The sequence below is a fragment of the Papio anubis genome, chromosome X (genome assembly GCF_008728515.1).
Source record: "Papio anubis isolate 15944 chromosome X, Panubis1.0, whole genome shotgun sequence".
NCBI classification, from domain to species: Eukaryota; Metazoa; Chordata; class Mammalia; order Primates; family Cercopithecidae; genus Papio; species Papio anubis.
The window spans coordinates 37,200,827-37,227,951 of NC_044996.1; the positions used below are offsets into that span (position 1 = coordinate 37,200,827).

Consider the following 27,125-nt stretch of genomic DNA (forward strand, 5'->3'; position numbering starts at 1 on the left):
CTTTAGAACTTGTTATTGGTCTGTTCAGGGGTTTGACTTCTTCCTGTTTTAGTCTTTGGAGGGTGTATGTGTCTAGGAATTTATTCATTTCTTCTATATTTTCTAGTTTATTTGCATAGAGGTGTTTATAGTGTTCTCTAATGGTAGTTTGTATTTCTGTGGGATCAGTGGTGATATTCACTTTATCATTTTGTATTGGGTCTATTTGATTCTTCTCTCTTTTCTTCTTTATTAGTCTGGCCAGTGGTCTATCTAGTCTGTTAATCTTTTAAAAAAATCAGCTCCTGGATTCATTGATTTTTTTGAAGGGTTTTCCGTGTCTCTATCTCCTTCAGTTCTGCTCTGATCTTAGTTGTTTCTTGCCTTCTGCAAACTTTTGAATTTGTTTGCTCTTGCTTCTCTAGTTAGTTTTATTGTGGTGTTAGGTTGTCGATTTTAGATCTTTCCTGCTTTGTCCTGTGGGCATTTAGTGCTATGTAATTCCCTCTTAACAGTGCTTTAGTGGTATCCCAGAGATTCTGGTACCTTGTGTATTTGTTCTTATTGGTTTCAAAGAACTTTAGTGGTGTAGAGCATATTAACATATACGTATTGCCCATTTGTTGTTCTTCTTGGAAGGAATATCTATTCAAGACCTATGCTCATTTTCAAGTTGAGTTATGTATTGATTTATTTATTCCTGCTATTGAGTTGTAGGAGTTTCTTATATATTTTGATATTAATTTCTCATTTGGTATATGCTTTGGGATTGTTTTTCTCTAATTCTGTATGTTGCCTTTACAGTCAACTGATTGTTACCTTTTCTGTGCAAAAGATTTTAGTTTTAAATAGTCCCACTTTATTTTTGTCTTTGATGCCTGTGCAATGGTGTCATATCCATGAAATCATTGCCTGGATCTATGTCAATAAACTTTTTTCCCTATGTTTTCTTCTAGGAGAGTAACAGTTTCAAGTGTTATATTTGTCTTTAATCTATTCTGAGTTTATTTTTGTGTAGAGTGTATGATAAGAGTCCAATTTAATTCATTTTGTATGTTGTTTGTTCATAGCAGTCTCTGTCCCTGAAAATACTCGTTAATAATTAATCAAAGAAGAATTTGAAAAAGAAATCTAAACATATGAAAAACACAAAGGGATATACAATATACCAAAACTTATTAGAAGCCACAAAAGGAGTTCTAAAATAGATGTATATTGCACTAACCACATACATCAAAATGAATAAAGATCTCAAATAAATAATCTAAACTTGCACCTAAAAGAACTAGAAAAAAAATCACATGAAGCCTGAAGTTAGTAAAAAGAAAGAAAAATAATAATTTACAGAAATAAACTAGAAACTAAATAAACAATAGAAAATATCAAAGAAACTATGTTAGTTTTTGAAAAGATAAACAACATTGATAAGCCCATAGCTAGATTAAGAAAACAAAAACAAGACTCAGATAAATAAAATCAGAAATGAAACAGGTAACATTGCAACTGATACCACAGAAATCCAAAATATCATAAGTGGTCACTGAAAAAAAATGTGTGTCAACAAACCAGATAGTTTAGAATAAATGGATTAATTTCTGGACATAAAACCTACCAAAATTGAATCATGAAGAAATACAAAATCTAAACAGACCAGTAATTAATTAGGAAATTGATTAACAAAATATCTCCCATCAAAGAAAAGCCCAGGAGCTAATGGCTTCACTGCAGAATTCTACAAACATTTAATGAACAACTAATAGCAATTCTTCACAAATTCTTTCAATGTAAAATAGATGAATACTCCCAAACTCATTTAATGAGGCCAGCATTATCCCGATACACAAGCCAGACCAGGGCAGTCTAAGAAAAAAGTATTACAGGCAGATATCCCCGATAAATATAGATACAAAATATCCTGACAAGATAGTAGCAAAGCAAATTCAACAGCACATTAAAAAGATCATTCATCATAGTCAAGTGGGATTTACCACTATGATGCAAGAATGATTCAACATACACAAATAAATAAATGTGATACATCACATTAACAAAATGGGAGAAAAAACTAAGATCATCTCAATAGAAGCAGAAAAGTCATTTAATAAAATTCTGCATTATTTCTCAAGAAATAACAGAAATGTACCTCAACAGTATAAAGGCCATATATGACAAACCCATAGATAGCATCATATTCAATGGTGTAATGGTGTAACGTTAACTCCAAGATCAGATACAAGGCAAAGATGCTCCCTCTTACTACTTACCTTTAACACAGTACTGGAAGTCCTAGCCAGGGCAATAAAACAAGATAAAAGAATGAAAAGCATCCAAATCAGAAAGAAGAAGTAAGTTTTTCTTCGTTTACAGATGACATGATGTTATATACAGAAATCTCTAAAGACTCTAACAAAAAGGATTTGAACTAATAAAAGATTCAATAAAGTTGAAGGATACAAAATAAGTATACAAAATTTGTAGTGTTTCTATACACTAAAAATGAACTATTCAATAAAGAAGTTGGGAAAGCATTTCCCTTCACAATAACTACAAATAATAAAATACTAAGAAATAAATTTAACCCAGGAAATGAAAGATCTGTACCCTGAAATCTATAAAATATTGATGAAAGAAGTTGAAGACAAAAATAAAGAAGAAAACAAGAAATGTCTCATATTCATGAATTGGAATAAATAATATTGGTACAATATCCATACAACCCAAAAAAATCTACAGATTCAATACAACTACTGGGAAAACTCCACTGGCATTTTTTTTAAATAAAAAAAAAGTTCTGAAATTTGTATGCAACCTCAAAAGCTCCCAAATAGTCAAAAAGAATCTTGAGCAAAAAGAACAAAGCTAGAGGCATTACACTACTTGATTTCAAAATTTACTACAATTAACACAACATGGTACTGGCATAAAAATAGACACACAGACCAATGGAAGAGAATGGAGAACCCAGAAACAAATTCATGCATCTACAGGGAATTAATTTTTAACAACAGTGCCAAGAACACACATTAGGGAAAGGACAGGCTCTTCAAAAATTGGTGCTGGGAAAAGGGCAGGCTCTCCAAAAATTGGTGCTGGATATCCATAAGCAGAAAAAAATTAGACACTTATCTCATACCACTGACAGAAATTAACAAAGAATCGATGAAAAACTAAAATGATAGGCCTGAAACTATAAAACTACTAGAAGAAAACATAGGGGGAAACTCTACAACATTTATCTGGGCAAGGATGTTTTGGATATTACCTCAAAAGCACAAGTAACAAAAGCAAAATTTGACAATGAAATGACATTAAACTAAAACACCTCTCGACCCGGCGCTGTAGCTCACACCTGTAATCCCAGCACTTTGGGAGGCCGATACAGGTGGATCACCTGAGATCAGGAGTTCAAGACCAGCCTGGCCAACATGGTAAAACTTCATCTCAACTAATAGTACAAAAATTCACCAGGCATGATGGTGCATGCCTGTAATCCAAGCTACTTGTAAGGCTGAGGCAGGAGAATTGCTGGAACCTGGGAGGCAAAGGTTGGAGTGAGTCAAGATCGTGCCACTGCACTCCAGCCTGGGCGAAAGAGTGAGACTCTGTCTCAAAAGAAAAAAACAAATATAAAAATAAACTTCTCAACAGCAAAGGAAGCAATCAACAGAGTGAAGAGACAGACTACAGAATGGAAGAATACATTTTAAACCCATTTATCTGATAAGAAGTTAATATCCAAAATATATAATATACTCAATAGCAAGAAAACAAATAACCTGATTGAAAAATGGGTAAAGAACCTGAATAGACATTTCTCAACAAAAGGCATACAAATATATGGCCAACAAATATATGAAAAAATACTCAACATTCCTAATTATTGGGGAAATGGAAATTAAAACTACAAGACACTATCTCACATGTTAGAAGTCTATTATCAAACAGATTAATGTTAACAAGTGTTATGGAGGATGTGGAAAAAAGGAATCCTTGTACATTTTGATGACAATGTAAATTAGTACAGTCATTATGGAAACAGTATGGAGCTTTCTAAAAATTTTAAAAATAGAGGTATCATATGATCCAGTAATCCCACTATGGCATATGTATCTACAGGATATAAAATCAATGCATCAGAGAGATATTTGCACTCTCGTGTTTATTGCAGCATTATTCACACAAGCAAAGATATAGAATAAACCTAAGCCTTCATCAATAAATGAATGGATATGAAAAAATGTGGTATATATACACAATGAATTACTACTGAGCTTTCCAAAATGAGAAAATCCTGTCCTTTGTGAAAATGTGAACGAACCTCAAGACATTATGTTAAGTGATATTAACCAGGTACAGAAATTAAAATACCAAATGATCTCACTGATATGTGAAACCTAAAAAAATTAAACTCATAGAAACGGAGAGCAAAATGATGGTTTCCAGCAGCTAGGGAATTGGAAGATTGAAGAGATGTTAGTCAAAGGACACAAAATTTCACTTAGGAAGAATAAGTTCAATAAATCTATTATACATCATGGTTACTAATTTATTGTATAGTTGAAAATTGCTAAGAGAGTAGGTAAGTTTTCTCACCAAAGTAATATAAGTATATATAACATAAGTATATGCTTATGTTAAATAGCATCACTTACTTCACAATATATATTAATACGTTTACAAAACCTCATGTTGTATGCAGTAAAGATACAAAATTTTTATTTGTCAGTTAAAAACATAAAGAACAAACCACATCTTGGTTTCATTGCTTTTTACACTTGTTTTTCAAGCCTCTATTTTATTTATTTCTGCCCTAATTTTTATTATTTTCTTCCTTCTGCTAAATTTGGACTTGATTTGGCCTTTTTCTGGTTTATTGAGGTATAAACTTAGGTTGTTAATTTAAGATCTTTGTTCTTTTTTAATGTAGGCATTTACTATTATAAACTTCATTCTTAGCACTGCTTTTATACATTCCATAGATTTTGGTATAATTTGTTTTCATTTTTGTTTGTCTTATTTTCTAATTTCTTTTTTGATTTGTTTGACCCATTTGTTGTTCAAGAGTGTGCTGTTTAATTTCCAGATATTTGGGAATCTTCCAGTTTTCCTTCTGTTATTTATTTCTAGTTTCATTCCATTGTGGTCAGAAAAGATACTTGGAATGATTTCAATCTTAAGTTTGTTAAAACTTGTTTAGTGACCTAACATGTGTCTACCCTGGAGAATGTTCATTGTGTGCTTGAGAAGAATGTGTATTTTGCTGCTGCTGGGTGAAACGTTTCATGTATGTCTATTAGGTCCATTTGGTTTATAGTGTTATTCAAGTGTGCTGTTCTTTGATTGATTTTCTGTTTCGATATTGTATTCATTATTAGAACTAGAGTACTGAAGTCTCCTACCATTATTGTATTGCTTTCTATTCTCCCTTCAGATCTATGTTTGCTTTGTATATTTATATACTCTGATATTGTGTATGTATATATTTGTAATTGTTATGTCTTCCGAATAAATTTACCCTTTTACCAGTATACAATGACTTTCCTTGTCTCTCATGACAGTTTTTGACTTAGAGCCTATTTTGTCTAATATAAGTATAGCCATGCCTGCTTTCTTTTGGTTATTATTTACATAGAATATTCTTTCCTATCCCTTCATTTTTGCCTATGTATATTCTTAAACATGGATGAGTTTCTTGTAGGCAGCCTATAGAGCCATGGGACACATAATAATGGTACAATTAATGGTGGACCTCATATATGAGTCCTATGAGATAATAATGGAGCTGAAAACTTCTTGTGACATTGTAGCTGTCCTAACATCATAGCACAACACACTACTTATGTGTTTGTGGTGATGTTGGTGTAAACAAGCCTCTTACATTGGGAGGTGCCAAGATGGCTAACTGGAAGCAGCTAATGGGCACTGCTCTCATGAAGAGGAGATAGAGTGGCCAGTGAACACTAGCTCTTCAACTGGATCACCAAAGAGAATATGTTGGGATTCATCAAAGAAACAATGTGACCCAAGGAAAGTAGAAAGGAGTGAAGCAGGACAACTGCCTACCCAGTAGCAGCATGGAGCCAAGAGAGGCTCCCCACTTCATTGAAGATGTAAGTGAGCAAGAGCCCCCAGGGACCCACAATAATGCTATGAACCTTTACAACCCTGGGCACAGGAGATTCCCCCCAATCTCACCTCCCACAGGGCATCCAGACAGACAGAGAAAGGTGTGGAAAGTCTAGAAGAGCTACCACTCGGGCCCACATGGAGCCCCAAGAACCTTGGATCCCTGAGCATACTGATGTTAGCTGCTATAACTATGCAAACAAGGGAGGAAACATTTTCTTATGCCCCCAATAATAGAGGCCACATCCACGATGCTGAGGAGCAAACTGTAGGCCTCACCTACACTGCACCATGCCAAACAAAGCCCACTGGCCTAGGACCTCAGCACAGCCACTCTACTCCTACCTGAGCACTCCAGCCAGTTGCCTTTATCCATTTATCTGGGATGGAGCTTCCAGGTGTGACCAAAAGACCTGCCATGATTGCCACTACCATGGCCTCCACCCCATGGCCCTCCAGCTGGAGAAGAGGGAATGTAGAGCCCAAGAACAGCTAGAAGCCTCCAGGACACCAGAACTGTCATACGGAAAAGCAACTGGGCTGTTTTCCACATGCCTCTTTGCCCTACTACTCCCTACTGGATAGGGCTTCCTGACTGGGGTCCACAGTACAGCCACCCTACCCCCACCCTATCACTTCAGTGGGTGGTGGCTTTGTGATTTTCTGAGGTGGAATTTCAAGAGAACACTGACAGGCACTCTGCCATTGCTTCAGCAGTGGTACCTGCCCTTGCTTGCCCAGGCTCGGAATGAACAAAGACCTTGATTTCTTTCCTCACATCTCCAGTACACTGCAGCCCTCATATGGAGAGGAGACTGGTATACTTTCCCCGTGAGCCCTCGATATGCTGCTCTTCACAAGGCGGGTCCCTTAGGTGGGCCTTAATGCAGCCATCCCACCCCAGGCTAAACATTCCCATTGGCAGCAACTTTATGTCTCTCTGGGGTGGAATTCTCAGAGACAACTCTCAGCCCCTCTACCACTGCCACTGCAGTAGTACCTGCTCTTGCTGACATCAGGTTAGAGAAGGAACAAAAGGCCTGAGTGCTTTACTTGCACCTCCAGCATGCTAGAACCACCCTGAAAAGGGACCAGACTGTCTTCTATGAGCCCTTCACGCCCCTGCTCTTTACTAGGCGGGGCCCCCAGCTTGGGCCAACAACAGAACTGACACACCTTTGGCTGATTATTCCAATTTTCAGTGACTCTGTGTTTCTCTGTGGTGGAACCCCCAGAGACAAGTGAAAGGTCCTCTGCCCTTTGCCACTGCCACTGCCAAGGTCCTTGCTCCTGCTGCCTCCAAGCTGGGGAAAGAACAAAAAGCCTGAGCTAGCCCCAGGGCTGTGGTGCACAGCCTAACAGTGCCAAGCTAAAATCTGTGGTCAGCACTCTAGTGAGGGAGGAGCCCACACTCTCAGGACTTTAGGATGGAATATGGTTGCAAATACAAGCAAATACAGAGGAGCCAGCAGCTGAGTAAGAGCCAATTTACCGGCCACTACATTTAAGCGCCATCTACTGCATCACAGCCCAAACGTCATAAAACACACTTTGCTAATAGAACACTATGAAACCAAAAGCAAAAATTAAGCCACAAATAAAGACCCCGAACAATTCCTCAGCCCTCTGAAAACACAGAAATAAAGCCAACTGACTATACTCAAGTTACACTACAATTAAAAAAAAAAATTAGGCCACACAGATGAAAAAGAATGAGTGCAAGATCTTAGGCAACTCTAAAAGTCAAAGTGATTTTTTTTTCTTTCAAATGACTACAGGAGCTCTCCAGCAATGGTTCTTAACCAGACTGAAATGGCGGAAACAGCAGATTTATAATTCAGAATCTGGATGGAAATGAAGATCACTGAGATTCAGTAGAAAGGAGAAACCCGATCCAAGGAATCTAAGAAATCCACTAAAATGAGTCAAAGGCTAAAAGATTAAATATCTATTTAAAAAAATCAAACTGATCTAACAAAGCTCAAATACTCACTACAAGAATTTCCTAATACAATCAGAAGTATTAACAGCAGAATAGACCAAGCCAAGGACAGAATCTCAGAGTTTGAAGACTAGTTGTTTAGTTTTCCTAAACAACTCAGTCAAATCAAAATTTTAAAAAAGGAATATTAAAAAGTGAACAAAAGTTCTGAGAACAATGGGATTATGTAAGGAGACCAAACCTATGACTGATTAGTGTCCCTGAAATAGCAGGCAACTTAGAAAACACATAGAGAATATTGTCCAGGAAATGTTCCTCAACTCCACTAGAGAGTTTGACATTTAAATTCAAGAATTCAGAGAATTCCTGTGAGATACTATACAAGAAAACCATCTCCAAGACACATAGTTAGACTGTTCAAGGTCTACATGAAGAACAAATATTAAAAACAGCTAGAAAGAAGGGGCAGGTCACCTACAGAGAGCCCCATCAGGCTAACAGTGAACCTTTCATCAGAAACAATAAAAGCCAGAAGACATTGGGGGTCTATATTCAACACATTTAAGGAAAATAAATTTCAACCCATCATTTCATATCCAGCCAAACTATACTTAAAAGCAAAAGAGAAATAAATTTTTTTTAAGGCAAGCAAAGTTCAAATGATTCATTATCACCACACCTGTCTTATAAGAGATCCTTAAGGGAGTGCTAAACATGAAAACTAAAGAATGTTACCAGCCACCGCACAAACATACTTCAGTACTGTGTTGCTATGGTATGTATTGTTTTTTATCCACAATTTTTGGATTATGAATCCCACAGACCTTAGTGCAAAAATAATTGCAGTTTGCATTGTTGAAATTTGCTGTTTGATATTGGAATATGTTCTTAAAGGTGATTACATTATATATCATTTTAATGGGCATTTATCACTTTTTTTTGGCTAATGATTTATTACTTGCTGTCTATTTTATGTTTACTTTTGACTGTGGAAATGATGTTAGACAAAAAGTAAATCTGAGTGATTTTCTTATTCGAGTTGAAAATGGGTCATAAAGCAGTGGAGACAACTCACAACATCAACAACGCATTTGGCCCAGGAACTGCTAACAAACCTGCAGTGTAGTGGTGGTTCAAGAAGTTTCACAAAGGAGAAGAAAGCCTTGAAGATAAGGAGTGTAGTGGCTGGCCATCAGAAGTTGACAACAACCAACTGAGAACAATTTGTCTTCTTACAACGACATGAGAAGTTGCCAAAAAACTCAATGTCTACCACTCTATGGTTATTCACCATTTGAAGCAAATTTGAAAGGTGAAAAATCTCGATAAGTGAGTGCCTCATGAGCTGACCAAAAAAAAGAAAAATCATCATTTTGAAGTGTCGTCTTCTCTTTTGTTATGCAACAATTAACCATTTCTTGATTAGATTGTGATGTGTGATGAAAAGTGGATTTTATATGACAACTGGTGATGATCAGCTCAGTGATTGAACCTAGAAGAAGTTCCAAAGCACTTCCCAAAGCCAAACTTGCACAACAAAAGGTCATAGTTAACATTCTGTGGTCTGCTGCTGGTCTGATCCACTACAGTTTTCTGAATCCCAGCAAATTACAAAACTTCGTAGCCTAATTTGTTCAACTTTTGAAGCATCAGTTGTGCAATGTGCAGTCAGGCATTCTTGGTGCATCTCATTAATTTACATCTGAGACATACAGCCAGAAAATTAATGAGATGCACCAAAAACTGCAATGCCTGCAGCTGGCATTGGGCAACAGAAAGGGCCCAATCCTTCTCCCCAAGAATGCCTGACTGCATGTTGCACAACTGATGCTTCAAAAGTTGAACAAATTGGGCTACGAAGTTTTGTCTCATCCGCCATATTCACCTGACCCCTTGCCAATGAACAACCACCAATTCTTCGAGAATCTCAACAACTTTTTGCAAGGAACATGCTTCCACAACCAGCAAGATGCAGAAAATGCTTTCCAAGAGTTCATTGAATCCCTAAGCACAGATTTTTATGCTACAGGAATAAACACACTTATTTCTCGTTAGCAAAAATGTGTTGATTGTAATGGTTCATACTTTGATTAACAAAGATGTGTTTAAGACTAGTTATAAGAATTTAAAATTCATTGTCTGAAAGCGCAATTACTTTTGCACCAACCTAATATTCATATATGCAGACTTAACTCTGTCATTATGTTGTCAGTTGGTTATTATGCAGAGCTGATTGTGTAGTTTCTTTTTAAGTGTCAATGGTCTATGCTCTTAAGGTGTGTTTTTCTGATGGTCGGTGATGGTCTTTCCTTTCCATATTTAACACTCTGGTAAGGGTCTCTTGTAAGGCAAATCAGGTAGTAATGAATTCCCTTAGCATTTGCTTGTCTAAAGAAAAAAAAAAAATCTTATTTCTCCTTCCCTTGTGAAACTTAGTTTGGCTAGATATGAAATTCTTGGTTGGAATACATTTTCTTTAAGAATTCTCAATATAGGGCTCAAATGTCTTGTGGTTTGTATGGTTTCTTCTTTAAAGTCCACTGTTAGCCCTATGGGGTTCCCTTTTTAGGTGATCGGCTTCTCTCTTCTATCTACCTTTAACATTTTTTTTCTTTCATGTCATCCTTATTGAATCTGATGACTATGTGTCTTGGGGATGATAATTCTGTATAGTATCTCACATGGTTTCTCTTTATTTCCTAAATTCGAATGTTGGCCTCTCTAGTGAGGTTGGAGAAATTTTCATGGATGATATTCTTAAATATGTTATCCATGTTGCTTGCTTTCTCTCCCTCTTTTTCAAGGATGCCAATGAGTCATAGATTTCATCTTTTTACATAACTCCATATTTCTTAGAGGTTTTGTTCATTCTTTTTATATTTTTCTTCTTTGTTTTTGTTGGACTGAGTCATTTTAGAGAAGTTGTCTTCAAGCTTTGAGATTCTTTCCTCAGCTTGTTCAATTCTGCTATTAATATTTGAGATTGTATTATAAAACTTTTGAAGTGAGTTTTTCAACTCTACCAGATCAGTTTGGTTTTGTTTTAAAATGGTTATTTTATCTTTCAGCTCATCTATATTTTTTGTATTCCTTAGATTCTCTAGAATGGATTTCAATTCTTTCCTGAATCTTGATGATCTTCATTTCTATCCCTATTTGGAATTCTATGTCTGCGATTTCAGTCATTTTAGCTTGGGTAGGAACCATTGCTGAGGATCTAGTGCAGTCATTTGAAGGTAATAAGGCACTTTGGCTTTTTGTGTTGCCAGTTTTTTCACGGGTTCTTTCTGATCTGTGTGGGCTGATGTTCCTTTAGTCTTTGAAGCTGCTGTTCTTTGGATGAGGATTTATGCTTTTATCTTCTCTGGTGCATTTGAAGGTTTAATTGTGGTATAAGTTGGGATCAGTTGACTGGCATCATATCCAGAAGATTTTAGAGGGCAAAGATTCAACTCACCACTTCTGGCCTGTATGCTGTAACTCTGGGGGTGCTGGTATTGTGCCCCCAACTTTGTCACCCGGCCCCTTAAGGTTAGGAATGTGCTGCACTGGAGGGGCCAATGTGTTCCCAGTCTGCTGGCCACAAGTCTCTGAATGGGGGTGCCAGCCACAGCATTTCATCAGGGCAGTGACGGAAGGATTTGTGTTCACCCCCATGTGCCACCAGCCAGAGCAGTGTGGCATTACATATTCGTGTCAACTGGGGCAGGGCACCACGGTAAAGTAACTATTGATAGGTAAGGGGTTACAATTGTCAGTTTGTTAATTGTTTTCTGTCTGTCTTTTAGGTCTTCTGTCTGTCTTTTTATCTTTTGTTGTCTTACTTTGTTATTCATTGACAAAAATCATACAATTTTCAACATGAAAGTAGATTGAGGAAATATTTTTTATTTCACAAAAGAGAAGACTGAGGCCTGTATCATTTTTACATATAGCTGAGATCGTATAGGAAAATACTTTTTATCTATGGTAATTAGAAATTTAAAAATCATAGATATAATAAATATAACTTTCATTCAAGGAAGCTTGTCATAATTCACGATATGTTCATAAACATTCTTAAAAGTCTGTACATTGTAATTTAACATACAAATGCATTGACCATATGCATGTTCTAAAGTCTTTCATTTTTTGATGGTCTAATATATTTATTATTTACAGTTTTTCCACTGTCTGTGAATTGATAGTTGTTACAAAAATTCAAGCTTGCAGTTTACTTAAGTCATATTTCTCCATGTGATGAGATCAATATTATGGATTATGGGCCAAGGTTTTCTAATTCTTGATTCTATTTAAAATGTTTAATCAGATATATAATGGTTTGATTAGAGTGTTGACTGCTCTTAACATTTATAAGTATGCTTTCAGATATAAAATACTTTTAAAATTGACGTGATTTACATGTTTACTTTTACTTATATCTTTACCTTTTACTATCTAGCATTTTATAATTTTATAATTTTTTCCACATGAACAAGTCAACAATAAAAACTGATATTTTGAGGATGCATTTTTCTATCTCAGTTATATTATTTATTTTTAATTAAAGTTATGGGTACATGCATTAGTCTTACACGTTATCAATAACAGAACTATGCCCATTGAGATGGTTTATAAAGAGAGGGCTTTTCCTCTGAAATATACTTATGAAATATTCAGTCCTCTCTTATTTTTCTTTTAGAATCACATCAAATATAGTGTTTTAGGAGAAGAAAATTAGCTCAAGTACTGAGAGTGAGCACCTCATTAAAATGTTCCTGGGTCATAAGCATGCAGAAATGCCTAAGATGGTGCAGATGGGTAATTTGAATATACATATATTCCAGTCTTTATGTTCCTTTGCCCTACTTAAACTACCATTCATTTGAGTTAGTGCCATAGTGTATCTATCCTTTTCTACACTGCATCCAGAGTTCAGACTAAAATTATTCCTCTGTGCTGTATTATAGAGACAAGATTTGAATAGGATTTTTTTGTTCAGTGCCAGACTTAAGAATGTGAAACTCAAGCATCCATACTCACCATTACACCCAGGAAGTGCAGGTGTTCTCACTTAGATAATCTCACTCAACACTGCCATCGTATCTCTTTTTAGCCCATAAAACATCTGGTCTGTCTGTTGATTCTCATGGTTCTAAGCTCACAAAAAAATCTGATGAATTCTCTGCATACTAGACCATGTTATACTATAGTAAATTATCATTTTGGAACATGTGGTTATTTCAGGTTACCTAAAAGAAACTGAATCCCAAACAAACTAGTGTGCAAAGGGAAATTAGCCTAACTCTTATAACATGCTGAATTCCTTAGAATAGTACAATTCTCTCAAATCAAATAAATATAAGGTGATGACATGAGTGTGAATAATGTAAAACAATATAAATTTCAATCAATTTTCTTATTTAGCCTGTTTGAAAAAAATTTACTTCATTTTTTTTTTAATTAAGCAGTGGAAAAACATGTATTACTATATGAGAAATAATGTAGTACCTTATATTTATTTTTTGTTCTCTAATAACACAAAAAGAAAAAGAAGACTATCCTAGTTCTCTTCCTAACATTCATTCTTCCTTATATAATTATAATATACATGTATACTTAGACCTCATGTTTCAATACAAGGTTTAACAGATGTTAATTAAGCTTTTGTTTTAATTCTCATGAGGAGCAGTGAAGCAGGAAGATGGGGGGAAGCTTAAAAAGAATTGAAACATGGAAAAGAAGAAGACTCGACTGAATCAACTGCTGACAATTGCCTATTGAACTTCACGTCTTGCATCGGTGTAAGATTCATACTGATTTTTAAATGTAAATGTGGCTGTTAGTATGATATACATTAGATCATTGCAAGGAAAATGCTCAAAGAAAATGGGACTAACACAAGAAGCCATATCTACAGATATAGAATAAAGAAGCTTCCTATGCTTGGTAACAGAAAAGGATAATTTTTCAGAGTTACATTCAAAGCAATTTGACCAAGGTCATCGAATATGTTAACACAAGAGTTGAATATATTCTCAGAAGATATCTAATGTCCAGGCATTTGTCTTTCTGAAATACAAGCATATGGAATGCAAATCAGAAGATCATTTACCTAATGAGAGGCTTGAGACTTGAAATTTATCTCCCAAAAAAATACAGTTGTAAATAATGTTCTCATATTAAGTGTTTCAGATTGGACTTACTGGGAAATGAACTTTGAGACATAAATATGCTTACTGTAAGTATATTTAGTAATAGAATTAAAATCTGTGAGGGACAACTGAAACAAGCAGAACTAGGCAGAAGAAGATGTCAAATTGTCATGAAGTCACAATAAAGGCTTCAGGTAATTCCATGGGTACATCTGAAGCTGAAATGACTCTTCAGAGTTCTTCTAAATTGAGACAAGGGGGAAAGGCCTTTGTATCTTCATACTGGCCAGTCATTAGATGCAAGCTGACATTTGGGAAAGAGCAAGATTTGAAGTGAGATGGTCTTTGTTCAAGTGCAATTTTCACAGACAGACTAAATTAGAAGCTCTCAGCTGGCCAACACTGCCATTAGTTGAGTAAATTAGTATTTTAGTCCTGAAATGGATAACTTGGTGATCTGGCCTGCATGGTACAGCATCCACTACACTGACGCATAGAAAACAATTTAAACATTTTTATTAAGAAAATGTCTCTGAGTCATATCTTTTATTTAATCCTTAATATTATTGAGAAATCATAAAAATGATGTTATTCTCAATTCAGGTCCTGGTACTACTTGGCTATGTAATAACAGAAAGTGTCAGTGTTAAGCAAAATTTCAAAGTAGACCAAGTCTATCAATGTCATCTTTCCCCCTCCTATGCAGGCCTTCCTCATTATACCTATAGACTATAGACTCATTCATCAGGCAGTAAACTTTTCATTTTGTCCCAAACCACCTTCCCCCTAGATATACACTTCAGTATTCCATGCACATTAGCACTATCTCATATTGTGGCCTAGCTCTAAATGACCAGCTTCTGTTTCATACTTAGTCAAACCTGTCAATTTTCTCACGTAGCACAACTGAGTTCTGAGTGGAAACAATGGTGTTAATGCAATCCATTTGAATGTATAAAAGCCTGATAATCTTTACTCCTCTCACTAGCACTTGGACTTTTTAAAGAAGCTGTGAGAAACCCAAATGAATGCCTAACTGGTGAAATTTCAGAAATAATTAAAAAAAAAAAAATAATGGATTTAGGAGGAGGAATTTATCTTGCCTTGAGTTAGCTCTATTAAACTGATTCACATTTCAGAAGTACATTTAGCGATCTTTTAGGAAAACTTTACTCAAGTCACCCCAGAAATATGGCTTACCTTTCTTTCCAATTCTTCAGAAACGGTATTACAGAATGGTAGTTAGGAATCACAATAGATACTGATAATATTTTATTCTTCACTAAATTATGTTGATTTTTACACAAAGCTTCATGTTTTCAGTTACAAAAATATATTCAATCAATTTCAGTATTAAAAATGAACTAAACTTGTGTTTTTAATTCATTTCAAATGAGAATTTAGGTGACTATTCTGTTGTAAACCTAATTTAAAATGTTGTTGGAGAAATTGATTTTTAAAAGCCTAACCTTTCTCCTTGCCTCTTCAATTTTCAAAAAATAAAAAAGACAAGATTAATTTCCAGCATTCCTCATCTGCCATTTTCTTAATACATTTCAGTGAGAATATGACTCAATTTTATACAAAAGAGAATTATAAAATCAACCAAAAATAAAATGCTGGTGATTTTAATTAGTATTCACCTGCAGGGCATTGTATATTTGCATTTTTATAGCAATTTTTTGGTCTAAACATAATTTTACAACTTACAATGCAGGAGATTGCAAGAGTAGCAAAATTGCATAGTAAGATTCATTCAATGTTTAATGAAACATGCATTTATTAAGTGTTTATATATACTTTATGGGACTTTTGATATTAGAATAACCCTGTACTAGATACAGTGATAGTATCATTAAGTTTGGTGGCTAGGCTCACTAGGTAAAGATAACACTCAGCACTTTAGAAAATAAAAAAACATTTTTTTAAAACTGAGGCAATTTTCTAGGTAGACTGTATATACAGGCTTTTATGGTACAGAAATAACTAATTCTAAAGGTCTTTCATGTATGTGGCTAATTTTCTCTAGCTATAAGTGCCTAGGGTCAAAAATCATAAACCTGTTTCTCCATCAACTTCTCTCTATCTGATTTATAAACATTTACTGGGTGCTTTGTATACAAGATCAGTCACTATAGATAGGGTACCTGGACCTTATAAGCTCTTCAAGGACCCAAGAAATTTGTTTGCAAAGTTAAAAGTGGAAACTATGGGCACCCAACTAAGAAATAAACCATGTGAATGAAGATAATTAAATGCTTACTTAGATGGCCACAAAATGTAGCATTAACACAATTTCATTAATTGTTCAATTTAATATTCATGAAAATGTAACTGCATTGAAAACTAGGTATTTTGTATTTTCATTTAGAAATGTTCAAGTATGTATAATGATGGCAGAGAAATCATGGCCAATCATAAATAAATAAATTATTTGTAGACAAATAGTTTCAAAGCAGGATTATAAAATCTCTTTTAAAAATTAAAATGTTTGGGGCCAACAAAGGTTTTAAAATGATCCTGCATGCATGTGGATATTGGGGGAAACCCACCCCCAATATTCAACGTGGGTCCTTTTCTGTTTTCCCTAAGCATCGGCTGGTCTGAGAAATAAAGGGAAATGTACAAAAGAGAGAAATTTTAAAGTTGGGTGTTTGGGGGAGACACCACATGTCAACAGGTTCCATGATGCCCCCTGAGCCATAAAACCAGCAAGTTTTTATTAGTGATTTTCAAAAGGGAGGGAGTGCACAAATAGGGTGTGTGTCACAGAGATTACATGATTCAAGGACAACAAAAGATCACAAGGCAGGAGGTCAGGGGGAGATCACAAGGTCAGGGCGAAACTAGAATCACTAATGAACTTCGTTGTCCTGCTGTGCACACATTGTCAGCATTCAAGAGCAGAGAAATGGCTTGACTAGAATTTGCCAGGCTGGAATTTCCTAATCCTAGCAAACCTGGGGGAACTGCAGGAGACTAGGGCATGTTTCATCCCTATCTACATCTGCATAAGGCAGAAACCCCCAGAGCGGCCATTTCAGAGGCCTCCTCTGGGAATGCATTATTTTCCCAGGACTGTTAATTATTAATATTCCTTGATGGAGAAAGAATTCAGTGATATTTATCTTACCCGTTTTCAGTAATAAGAGAAATATGACTCTGTCCTGCCCACCCACAGGCAGCCAGACTTTATGGTTATCTCCCTTGTTCCCTGAAAATCGCTGTTTTCCTGTTCTTAAGGTGCCAGATTTCATATTGTTCAAATACACATGCTCTACAATTTGTGCAGTTAACACAATCATCACAGGGTCCTGAGGTGACATACATCCTCCACTTATGAAGATGACAGGATTAAGAGATTAAAGTAAAGACAGGCATAGGAAATCACAAGAGTATTGATTGGGGAAGTGATAAATGTCCATGAAATCTTCACAATTTATGTTCTTCTACCACAACTTCAGCCAGTCCCTCTGTTTGGGGTCCTTGACTTCCCGCAACATGTGAAAAACACTCTTCTAGTCAAATTAACTAGATAATCTAAACTGATCATAACTACTTCAATTTAATTCAATCAAAAAAAGCATTTTTGAGCACTTACAAAATCACTGAACTAGCTTTCAGGTTGACTACATTATCTAAATTGGTCTTCATAATGTAATTTCAATTCAATCCAACAGCAATTTATTTATTACCTACTCTGGGCCTAGCACTGTGCTAGGTATTCTGGGTAGAGAAATAAAATGGTTATATACTGTGCTATCAAGGTCTGAAAGACTAATAGGGAATTCAGACAACTAAGCAAAAATATGCATGATAGCATGATAATTGCTATTATAGAGACAAGCATTTTGGTCTAAGACATCATCTAGGAAGTATACTGATTCCAGATTTGAAGGAATAAAATAGGCTTCCTGGAAGAAGTCACCTCGAAAATTGAAACTGACAGAATAAATTGAAGTTAGCTAAGGAATGAAAGTGAAGAAGATTTTGAAATTTCCAAAAAAGGAGAAAGAAGAACATGTGCCAAATCACAAAGTCAAAAGAGAACATAAGGCATGAAAATGATTGAACCTGTTCCTCTGTGACCTCTAAATAAATACAAGGAGTGTTGACAACGTTGCCAAAGGGAAACAGAAATTCTTGACAACCTATTAAAATACTTTTGCATCAAAAATGCTTTCATCCTGCAAAATCAAGCCTGTTAAAACTATCAAAATGTGCATTAGGCAAATGGGTTTCCATGTCAAGAAACTAACATCTTCATCCATATCCCAAAATTTAAGCTTTCTCAATATGTCAGCTGTTGTGTAAACATGACCTTTAAAAAAAGCAACTTGACTAAGGATTTCAAAAACAATTTAGTGAAACATACATCTGCATCATTGGAATGGAAGTGAATGGCCCAGGCATACCCACTAATATAAGCCATTAGCCATATTGTGCCTTCAGGAGAATTATATGACCTTCAAAAATCTATCCAAGTAATTAACTGTTCCAGGGACCAACCATGTAAAGTGTAACTGATAAAGTGTCTAAGACAACAGGGTTTTAAATACTTTATAAAAAATATTTAGGTGTTGAGATCTAATAAAAGTTAAAATAACTGTATTACAATTTCAGGTGACAAAATAGCAATATGACTAATAATGCTAATATGACAAATGTGATTAACAAGTGGCTGCTGGAAGATAATTCATCAATGCTAATATGTCTAATATGATTAATAAATGACTGCTGGAAGATAATTCTTCATGGGTCTTTGGTATTTCCACCTGTCCAGTGAGCAAAGGCACTAACAACACTTGGAGATAGAGATAATGTATCCCTCAAGAGCAAAGGGTAAGCTCATTCATTGTTCAATATCACAAAGTTAAGATCTTCATCTAGAGTAGTTGGGACAAGTTTGCTTTCAAGCCAGTATAAATGACTGAGACTTTTTATGCTTGGAATTTGTATTAGTCCATTTTCACACTGTTATAAAGAAATACTTGAGACTGAGTAATTTATAAATATGTTTAATTGTCTCATGTTTCTGCATGGCTGGGGAGACCTCAGAAAACTTACAGTCATGGCATATGGGAAAGAAAGCACCTTCTTCAAAAAGCAGCAGGAGACAGTGCGAACAAAGGGGGGAAAGACACTTATAAAACAATCAGATCTTATAAGAACTCTCTCACTATCATCAGAAATGCATGGGGGAAATTGTCCCTATGATCCAATCACCTGTCACCAGGTCCCTCCCTTGCTATGTGGGGATTATGGAGATTACAATTTGAGATGAGATTTGGGTGGGGACACAAAGACAAACCATATCATTCTGCCCCTGACCCCTCCCAAATCTCACATCCTTTTTACTTTTCAAAACCAGTCATGCCTTCCCAACAGTCCCCAAAGTCTTAACTCATTCCAGCATTAACGCAAAAGTCCAAGTCCAAAGTCTCATCTGAGACAAAACAAGTCCCTTCCACCTAGGAGCCTGTAAAATCAAAAGCAAGTTAATTATGTCCAAGACACAATGGGGTTACAGGCAATGGATAAATGCTCTGATTTCAAATAGGAGAAATTGGCCAAAACAAAGGGGCTACATGCCCCATGCAAGTCCAAAATCCAGCAGGGCAGTCATCAAACCTTAAAGCTCCTAAATAATCTCATTTGACTCCATGTCTCACTTCCAGCACACACTAATGCAAGGTATGGGATCCCATGGCCTTGGGCAGCTCTGTCCCTGTGACTTTGCAGGGTACAGCCCCCCTCCTGTTTTCACAGCTGACATTGAGTGTCTGTGGCTTTTCCAGATGCATGATGCAAGCTGTTGGTGGATCTACCATTCTGGAGTCTAGAGGAAGGTGGCCCACTTCTCATAGCTGCACTAGGTACTGCCCCAGTGGGGACTCTGTTTGGGGGTTCCAACCCCACATTTTAATCCACACTGCCCTAGCAGAGGTTTTCCATGAGGGCCCCAACCCCTGCAGTACACCTCTGCCTGGACATCCGGGCATTTCCATACATTCTTTGAAATCTAGGCAAAGGTCCCAAAACCTCGATTCCTATCTTCTGTGCACCCACAGACCCAACACCACATGGAAGCCGCCAAGGCTTGGGGCTTGTACCCTCTGAAGCAACTGCCCAAACTGTACCTTGGCCCATTTTAGCCATGTCTAAAGCTGGAGTGCTTGGGATGCAGGGCACCAAGTCCAAAGATGGCACAAAGCAGCAGGGCCCTTGATCCAGGTCAAAAAATCATTTTTCCCTCCTAGGCATCTGAGCCTGTGATAGGAGGAGCTACTGTGAAGGTGTCTGACATAACTTGGAGACATTTCCTCCATTTTCATGGCTATTAACACTTGGCTCTTCATTACTTATGAAAATTTATGTGGCAGGTTTGAAATCCTCCCCAAAAAGGGATTACTCCAATTGGATGGAAACTCACTATATGAGCTACCCTATGTTACTGCCATGATGCTCATGTGGAGAGCAAGAGGAAATGACATGAAGATGAAACTCATGTCTTTTGCTGTGCCATGAGTGCCTATGACTTAGCAGTCTCATGTCTTCTATTACCATCATTGAGATTATAGCAGGCTAACTTGTTAATTTGCAGGATACAATCTCAGATATTTCATCATTCTTGACAGTAATCTTTTCATTTTCCATATGTGTTTGATAATAAATATGTATTGATAGAGTTTATATACATAGTATTTTTATTTAAACATTTTTCTTAATTTGAAAAGGTTAAATTTTTGCATAAGCTGATATTTATGACATTAAAATATGCAAATTATCCTTACCTGATAAGATTAAATATTTATTGTAATTAGACAAATTTATCTTTGTCTTGAGATAATTCATAATTATTAATATTGTAAATTAGTCATTTGTCAAGATCAAGTTGTAATGTTGGAAAACATTCTTGCATTCTTCTGCCCTAGACAAATTCTTAGGATCAAATATTAGAACAACCCATAAAATACTTCTTGAATTTTTTCCTACCCTTAAATGAATTTATTGTAATCAAGTTCTAACAGTTTATAAATTTTTTATGATAATTCCTGGGCTTCTGGAAAAGTCTGAATTAACCCAGTCTCTTTGAGTATTTCCGCAGGTTTTCAGTTACTAAAGTCTTTTACTTTTCAAATTATTTTTTCAAATTGACTTTAATACCTCATGTTTATGCTTTATGATCTGAAGTATTCTGTTACATTCTAAAGCATATATGCATACTAGAGTAGATTCCAGCCATGTATCAGACTTCATTATGTGAGAGAATGACTGGACACTCAACCTTCTGTACTGTGATGCGATCATCATTATATCAAAGCTAATGAACAACTATAAAAGGGCACTCGATAGTCTATGGTAGATTAAAATCTTAGCAAAAAATTCAAAACATGTGTTTTTAAGATTACTTGTTCTTTAGTATAATAAATAACCCCCACAACTTTGATTCTTAACTCCTTCCAGAGATTTGAGTTTGAATTTGATTTCAAAAATTGCACAATATGGGTAGCTGAGAAAGATGATAAAATAGAATGCTCCACCAACTGCCCCTCAATGACAAGGAAACAAATTTAACAACTGTCTATGCAAAAAAAGCACCTTCAGCAGAAACAGAACCCAATGAATACTCAGAGTACCTGGTATTTACTTCATATTGCTGAAAGAGGCACAGCAGAGATAGGAAAAGAAAAAAAGCCAGTCTTGAATCACTGATGCCACCCTACCCCAACCCACGGCAGGCATGAGAGAGCATTCCTGTGAGCTCGGGAAGGGAGAAAGCAGCAATTTTGAGAGATTGAACTCAATTCTGTTCTGCTATACCTAAAAGGAAAACTGGGACAAGATCAGATGATGCCTCTCCACAAAGGGAGCATTTAAAATAACAGCCAGAAAGGAATTACTGATCCCAGTGGTCAAAACGTGAGTACCCACAAACCTTGCACCACAGGCTAAACTCTTCTAGGGCTCTAAGGAAACTTGAAAAGGAATCTAGGCACAAAAACTGCAACTTTTAGGTGAGTCCTAGTGCTATACTGGGCCTCAAACCAACAGACTGCAAGAAGGTTGTGGGGGTGGTGCGCATGACATACTGAGACATGAGCTGGGGTGGCTAAGAGACTGTTGGCATCACCCCTCCTCTAACCCCAGGCTGCACAGCCTGTGGCTCAAAAAGAGACTTTCACTTGAGAAGTGGAGAGGGAAGAATGGGGAGGAATTTTCCAGCTTCTTGGATACTAGCTCAGCCACAGCAGGATAGGGCACTAGACAGAGTTGTGAGACCCCCATTTCAGGCCCTAGCTCCTGGATGACATTTCTAGACACGCCCTTGGCCAGAAGCAAACCTCTACCTTGAAGGAAAGGACCAAGTCCTGGTAGCATTAATCATGGGCTAACTGAAGAGCCCTTGAGCCCTGAATAACCAGCAGCGATATCCTGGTACTATGTCATGGACCTTACATGAAAAGCTGAGACTTGCTGGCTTTAGGTGAGGCTCAGTTCATTCCCAGCTGTGGTGGCTATGGGGCAAGACTACTTCTGCTTGAGAAAAGCAGAGGGAAAAGTAATGGGGACTGTGTTGGGCACCTTATGTACCAGCTTGACCACAGGAGGGTACAGCACCAAGCAGGCTGTTGGGGTCCCTGATCCAGGACTTGGCTTTTGGATAGCATGTCTGGACCTGCCGTAAGACAGAAGGGAGCTCCCTACACTGAAGGGTGAGTCCCAGGACAGGAATCATTCACCACAAGTTGACTGAAGAGCTCTTGGGCTCCATGGGGAACATTGGCAATAGTCTGGCCAAACTCACCATATGCCTGTGGTAGCAGTGGCCATGGTGTGGCTCCTCTGTCTTTGAAAAGAAAAGGGAAGAGTGAGGACTGTGTCTTGTGGACTGAGTGCCAGCTAAGTCACAGTAGAATAGAGTACCAGATAGCCTTCCAATGTTTTTGCTCTACTACCTGGCTATCTGGAATGGCACCTCTAGACCCGCCTGGGTACTGAGTGACTCACCACCCTGAAGGGAAGTACATTGGCCTGGCTAGCTTTGCCACCTCCTAATTGCAGAGCCCCAGAGACTTGAGTGAACATAGGAAGTAACCATGGAGTGATTATAGCAGGCCTTGGGTGAGACCCAGAACTGTACTGGATTTAAGTCTGACCCAGTGCAGTCATAGTGGTGGTGGCAACAGGGGTGGTTGTGTTACTCCATGTCTCAGCTTCAGGTGTCTCAGGAAAAGAGAGAGACTTTGTTTGTTTAGAAGAAATTAAGAAAAGAGAACAAGAGACTCTACCTGGTATTTCAGAAAATTCTTCTAGATCTTATCAAGACCATCAAGACTGTTTTTCTACAAGTCTGCAAGAACCACAGTATTATACGGCTTCAGGTGCTTCCTAAAGCAGATACAGCTTAGATCATAACTCCCAATCATTTCAAATATTGGGAAGCCATCCCATGAAGGACAGGTACAAACAAGCCCAGACAGTGAGGACTATAATAAATACCTAACTCCTCAACACTCAGAAACAGATGAACATCTACAAGCATCAAGACATTTCAGGAAAACATGAACTAACCAAATGAACTAAGTAAAGCACCAGGAACCAATCCTGAAACAAACACCCAGAGATATGTGACCTTTCAGATAATATAAAATAGCTCTTTTGAAGAAACCCAATGAAATTTAAGATAACACAGAGAACAAATTCAGGATTCTATCAGATAAATTTAAGAAATTTTGTACACCACCCTTAACAAGGAGATTGAAATAATTGAAGAAAATCAAGTAGAAATACTGAAGCTGGAAAATATAATGGGCAAAACAAAGAATACATCAGAATATTTTAATAGCAGAATTTATCAAGCAGAAGAATTGGTGAGCTTAAAGACAGGCTGCTGCTCTCAGCCTTAGTGCCATTTTCTTGGAAACCTCTGCGCCATGAGAGCCAAGTGGAGGAAGAAGCAAATGCGCAGGCTGAAGCACAAAAGAAGAAAGATGAGGCAGAGGTCCAAGTAAACCACTAGCTTGTTGCATCATGGAGGCCACAGGAACAGATACATGGAATGCCAGGCGCTGGGGATGCTGGTACAAGTTGTGGGACTGCATGCTACTGTCTAGAGCTTGTCTCAGTGGATCTAGAACTTCATCGCCCTCTGATTGCCGATCACCTTTGACACCCACCTTGCTCATAAACAACACTGCCCATGTTGGTCCTCTGCCCTGGACTTGTGACATTCTGCACTATTTCTGTGTTTATTTGTGGCCAAGTGTAACAACCATATAATAAATCACCTCTTCCGCTCTTTTAGCTGAATAATTAAAAAAAAAAAAAAAAAAAAGACAGGCTGCTTTAAAATACACAGTCACAGGAGAAAAGAAAAAAATAGAAAACAATGAAGAACATCTACATCATCTAAAAAAAAAATAGCCTCAATTGAGCAAATCTAAAAGTTACTGACTTTAACAGAAGGGAGAGAAAAAGATAGGAGTAGAAAGTTTACTCAAAGGAATAATAACAGAGAACTTTCCAAACCTAAAGAATGATGTCAATATCCAAGTACAAGACAGCTATACAACACCAAGCAGGTTTAACCCAAAAAAAGTACCCAAAGGCATTTAATAACCAAACTCCCAAAGATCAAGAATAAAGAAAGGAACCTAAAAGCAGCAAGAGAAAATAAACAAATAACATACACAGGAACTCCAATGTACGTGGTGGTAGACATTTCAGCAGAAGACTTACAGACCGGGAGAGGATGACATGACATATTTAAAGTGCTTAAGGTGAAAAATTTATCCTGGAAAAGTATATTCAGCAAAAATATCCTTCAAACATGAAAGAGAAAAACTTTCCCAGAAAAACAAAAGCTGAGAGATTTCATAAACACCAGACTTTTACTACAAGAAATACTAAAGCAAGTACTTCAAGCAGAAACAAAAGGATTTTAATGGGTAATAAGTACTCACGTGAATGTACAGAACTCACTGGTAATAGTAAGTACGTAGAAAAATACGTAATATTATAACACTATAACTGTGGTGTGTAAACTACTCTTATGTCAAGTCAAAAGATTAAATGATGAACCAATAGAAATAATAACTACACCAACTTTTCAAGACAGAGAAAGTACAATAAGATAGAAATAGAAACAACAAGTAAAAAAAGGGATACGAAGTTGAGCCATAGAGTTTTTTTCTAAGTTTTCTTTCTGCTTGTTTGTTTTGTTGTTTATACAAACAGTGTTGTTTTCAGCTTTAAATAATGGATTATAAGATAGTATTTGCAAGTCTTACAGTAACCTTAAACCAAAAAACATGCAATGTATACACAAAAAAATAAAAAGCAAGAAACTAAATCATATCACCAGAGAAAATCACATTCACTAGAGGAAGGCATGAAGGAAAGTAAGAAGGAAAGACCACAAAAAAATAATGTGAAGAGTAAGTCCTTACTTATCAATGATATTGAATATGAATACACTAAACTCTCTAATCAAAAGACAGACTAGCTGAATGGATAAGGAACAAGACTCACTGATCTGTTGCCTACAACAAATACACATCACCTATAAACACACACACAGTCTAAAAATAGATAAAATAAGACATTCCATGCTGATAGAAGCTAAAAACAGAAGGAGTAGCTATAATTATATCAGACAAAATAGACTTTAAGATAGAACTATAAGAAATGAGAAAAAGAATGTCACTAAATAATGATAAAGGGGTAAATTCAGTAAGAAGATATAACAATATAAATATATATACACAGCCAACACTTGAGCACTCAGATATAGAAAGAAAATATTGATAGACCTAAAGAGAGAGATAGGTCACAACAAAATAACAGCTGGAGACTTCAACACCATTGGATAGATATTCCAGAGAGAAATCCAACAGCATTGGATAGATATTCCAGAGAGAAAACCAATAAAGAAATATTAGACTTATTCTGCACTATAGGACAAGTGGACCTAATAAATATTAACAGAGGATTCCACCCAATGACTGCAGAATACACATTCTTTTTCTAAGCACATGGATCATTCTCAAGGATAGATCATACATTAGGTCACAAAAATTCTTACAATATTTAAAAAAATGAAATAATATCAAGCATCTTCTCTGACCACAATGGAATAAAACTAAAAATCAATAAATAGAAAAATTTTAGAAACTACACAAATATATTAAAATTAAACATTATACTCCTGAACTACCAGTGGGTGAATGAAATTAAGAAGGAAATGTATATATTTCTTCAAAATATACTAATGAAAACACTCGTGCCTGTAATCCCAGCACCTTGGGAGGCCAAGGCTGGTGGATCACCTGAGGTCAGGAGTTCGAGACCAGCCTGGCCCACATGGTGAAACCCTGTCTCTACTGAATATGTAAAAACTAGCCAGACATGGTGGTGGGCACCTGTAATCCCAGCTACTCAGGAGGCTGAGACAGGAGAATTGCTTGTACCCAGGAGACAGAGGTTGCAGTGAGCTGACAGTGCCACTGCACTCCAGCCTCAGTGACAGAATGAGACTCTGTCTCAAAAAAAAAAAAAAAAAAAAAAAAAAAAGAAAAGAAAACACATGGGATACAGCAAAAGCAGTACTAAGAGGAAGGTTTATAACCATAAGCACCTTTATAAAAAAGAAGAAACACTTCAAATAAACAATAATGCTCCATCTTAAAGAACTAGAAAAACAAGAGAAAACCAAACCCCAAATTATTTTTTTAAAAGTAATAAAAATCAGAGAAGAGATAAATGAATTTGAAATAAAAAATCCCAAGGAAACAAAAAGTTGGTTTTTTGAAAAGTTAAAACAAAATTAACAAACCTTTATCCAGACTAAGAAAAATAAAGAGAAGAACAAAACAAATAAAATCAGAAATGAAAACAGAGACATTACAACTGATACTGCAGAAATTTAAAAGATCATTAGT

At 36.4% G+C, this 27,125-nt stretch overlaps 1 protein-coding gene across 1 annotated transcript in view; it reads right to left on the reverse strand.

Moving 5' to 3' along the window:
- Window positions 1-24,416, reverse strand: part of LOC101023178 (sodium- and chloride-dependent neutral and basic amino acid transporter B(0+)) — a 109,170-nt gene extending 84,754 nt beyond the window's left edge. Inside the window, 1 exon segment of the mRNA XM_031660584.1 lies at window positions 24,111-24,416. Within this exon segment, the coding sequence (XP_031516444.1) occupies window positions 24,111-24,416 (306 nt within the window).
- Window positions 24,417-27,125: the final 2,709 nt, after the last annotated feature.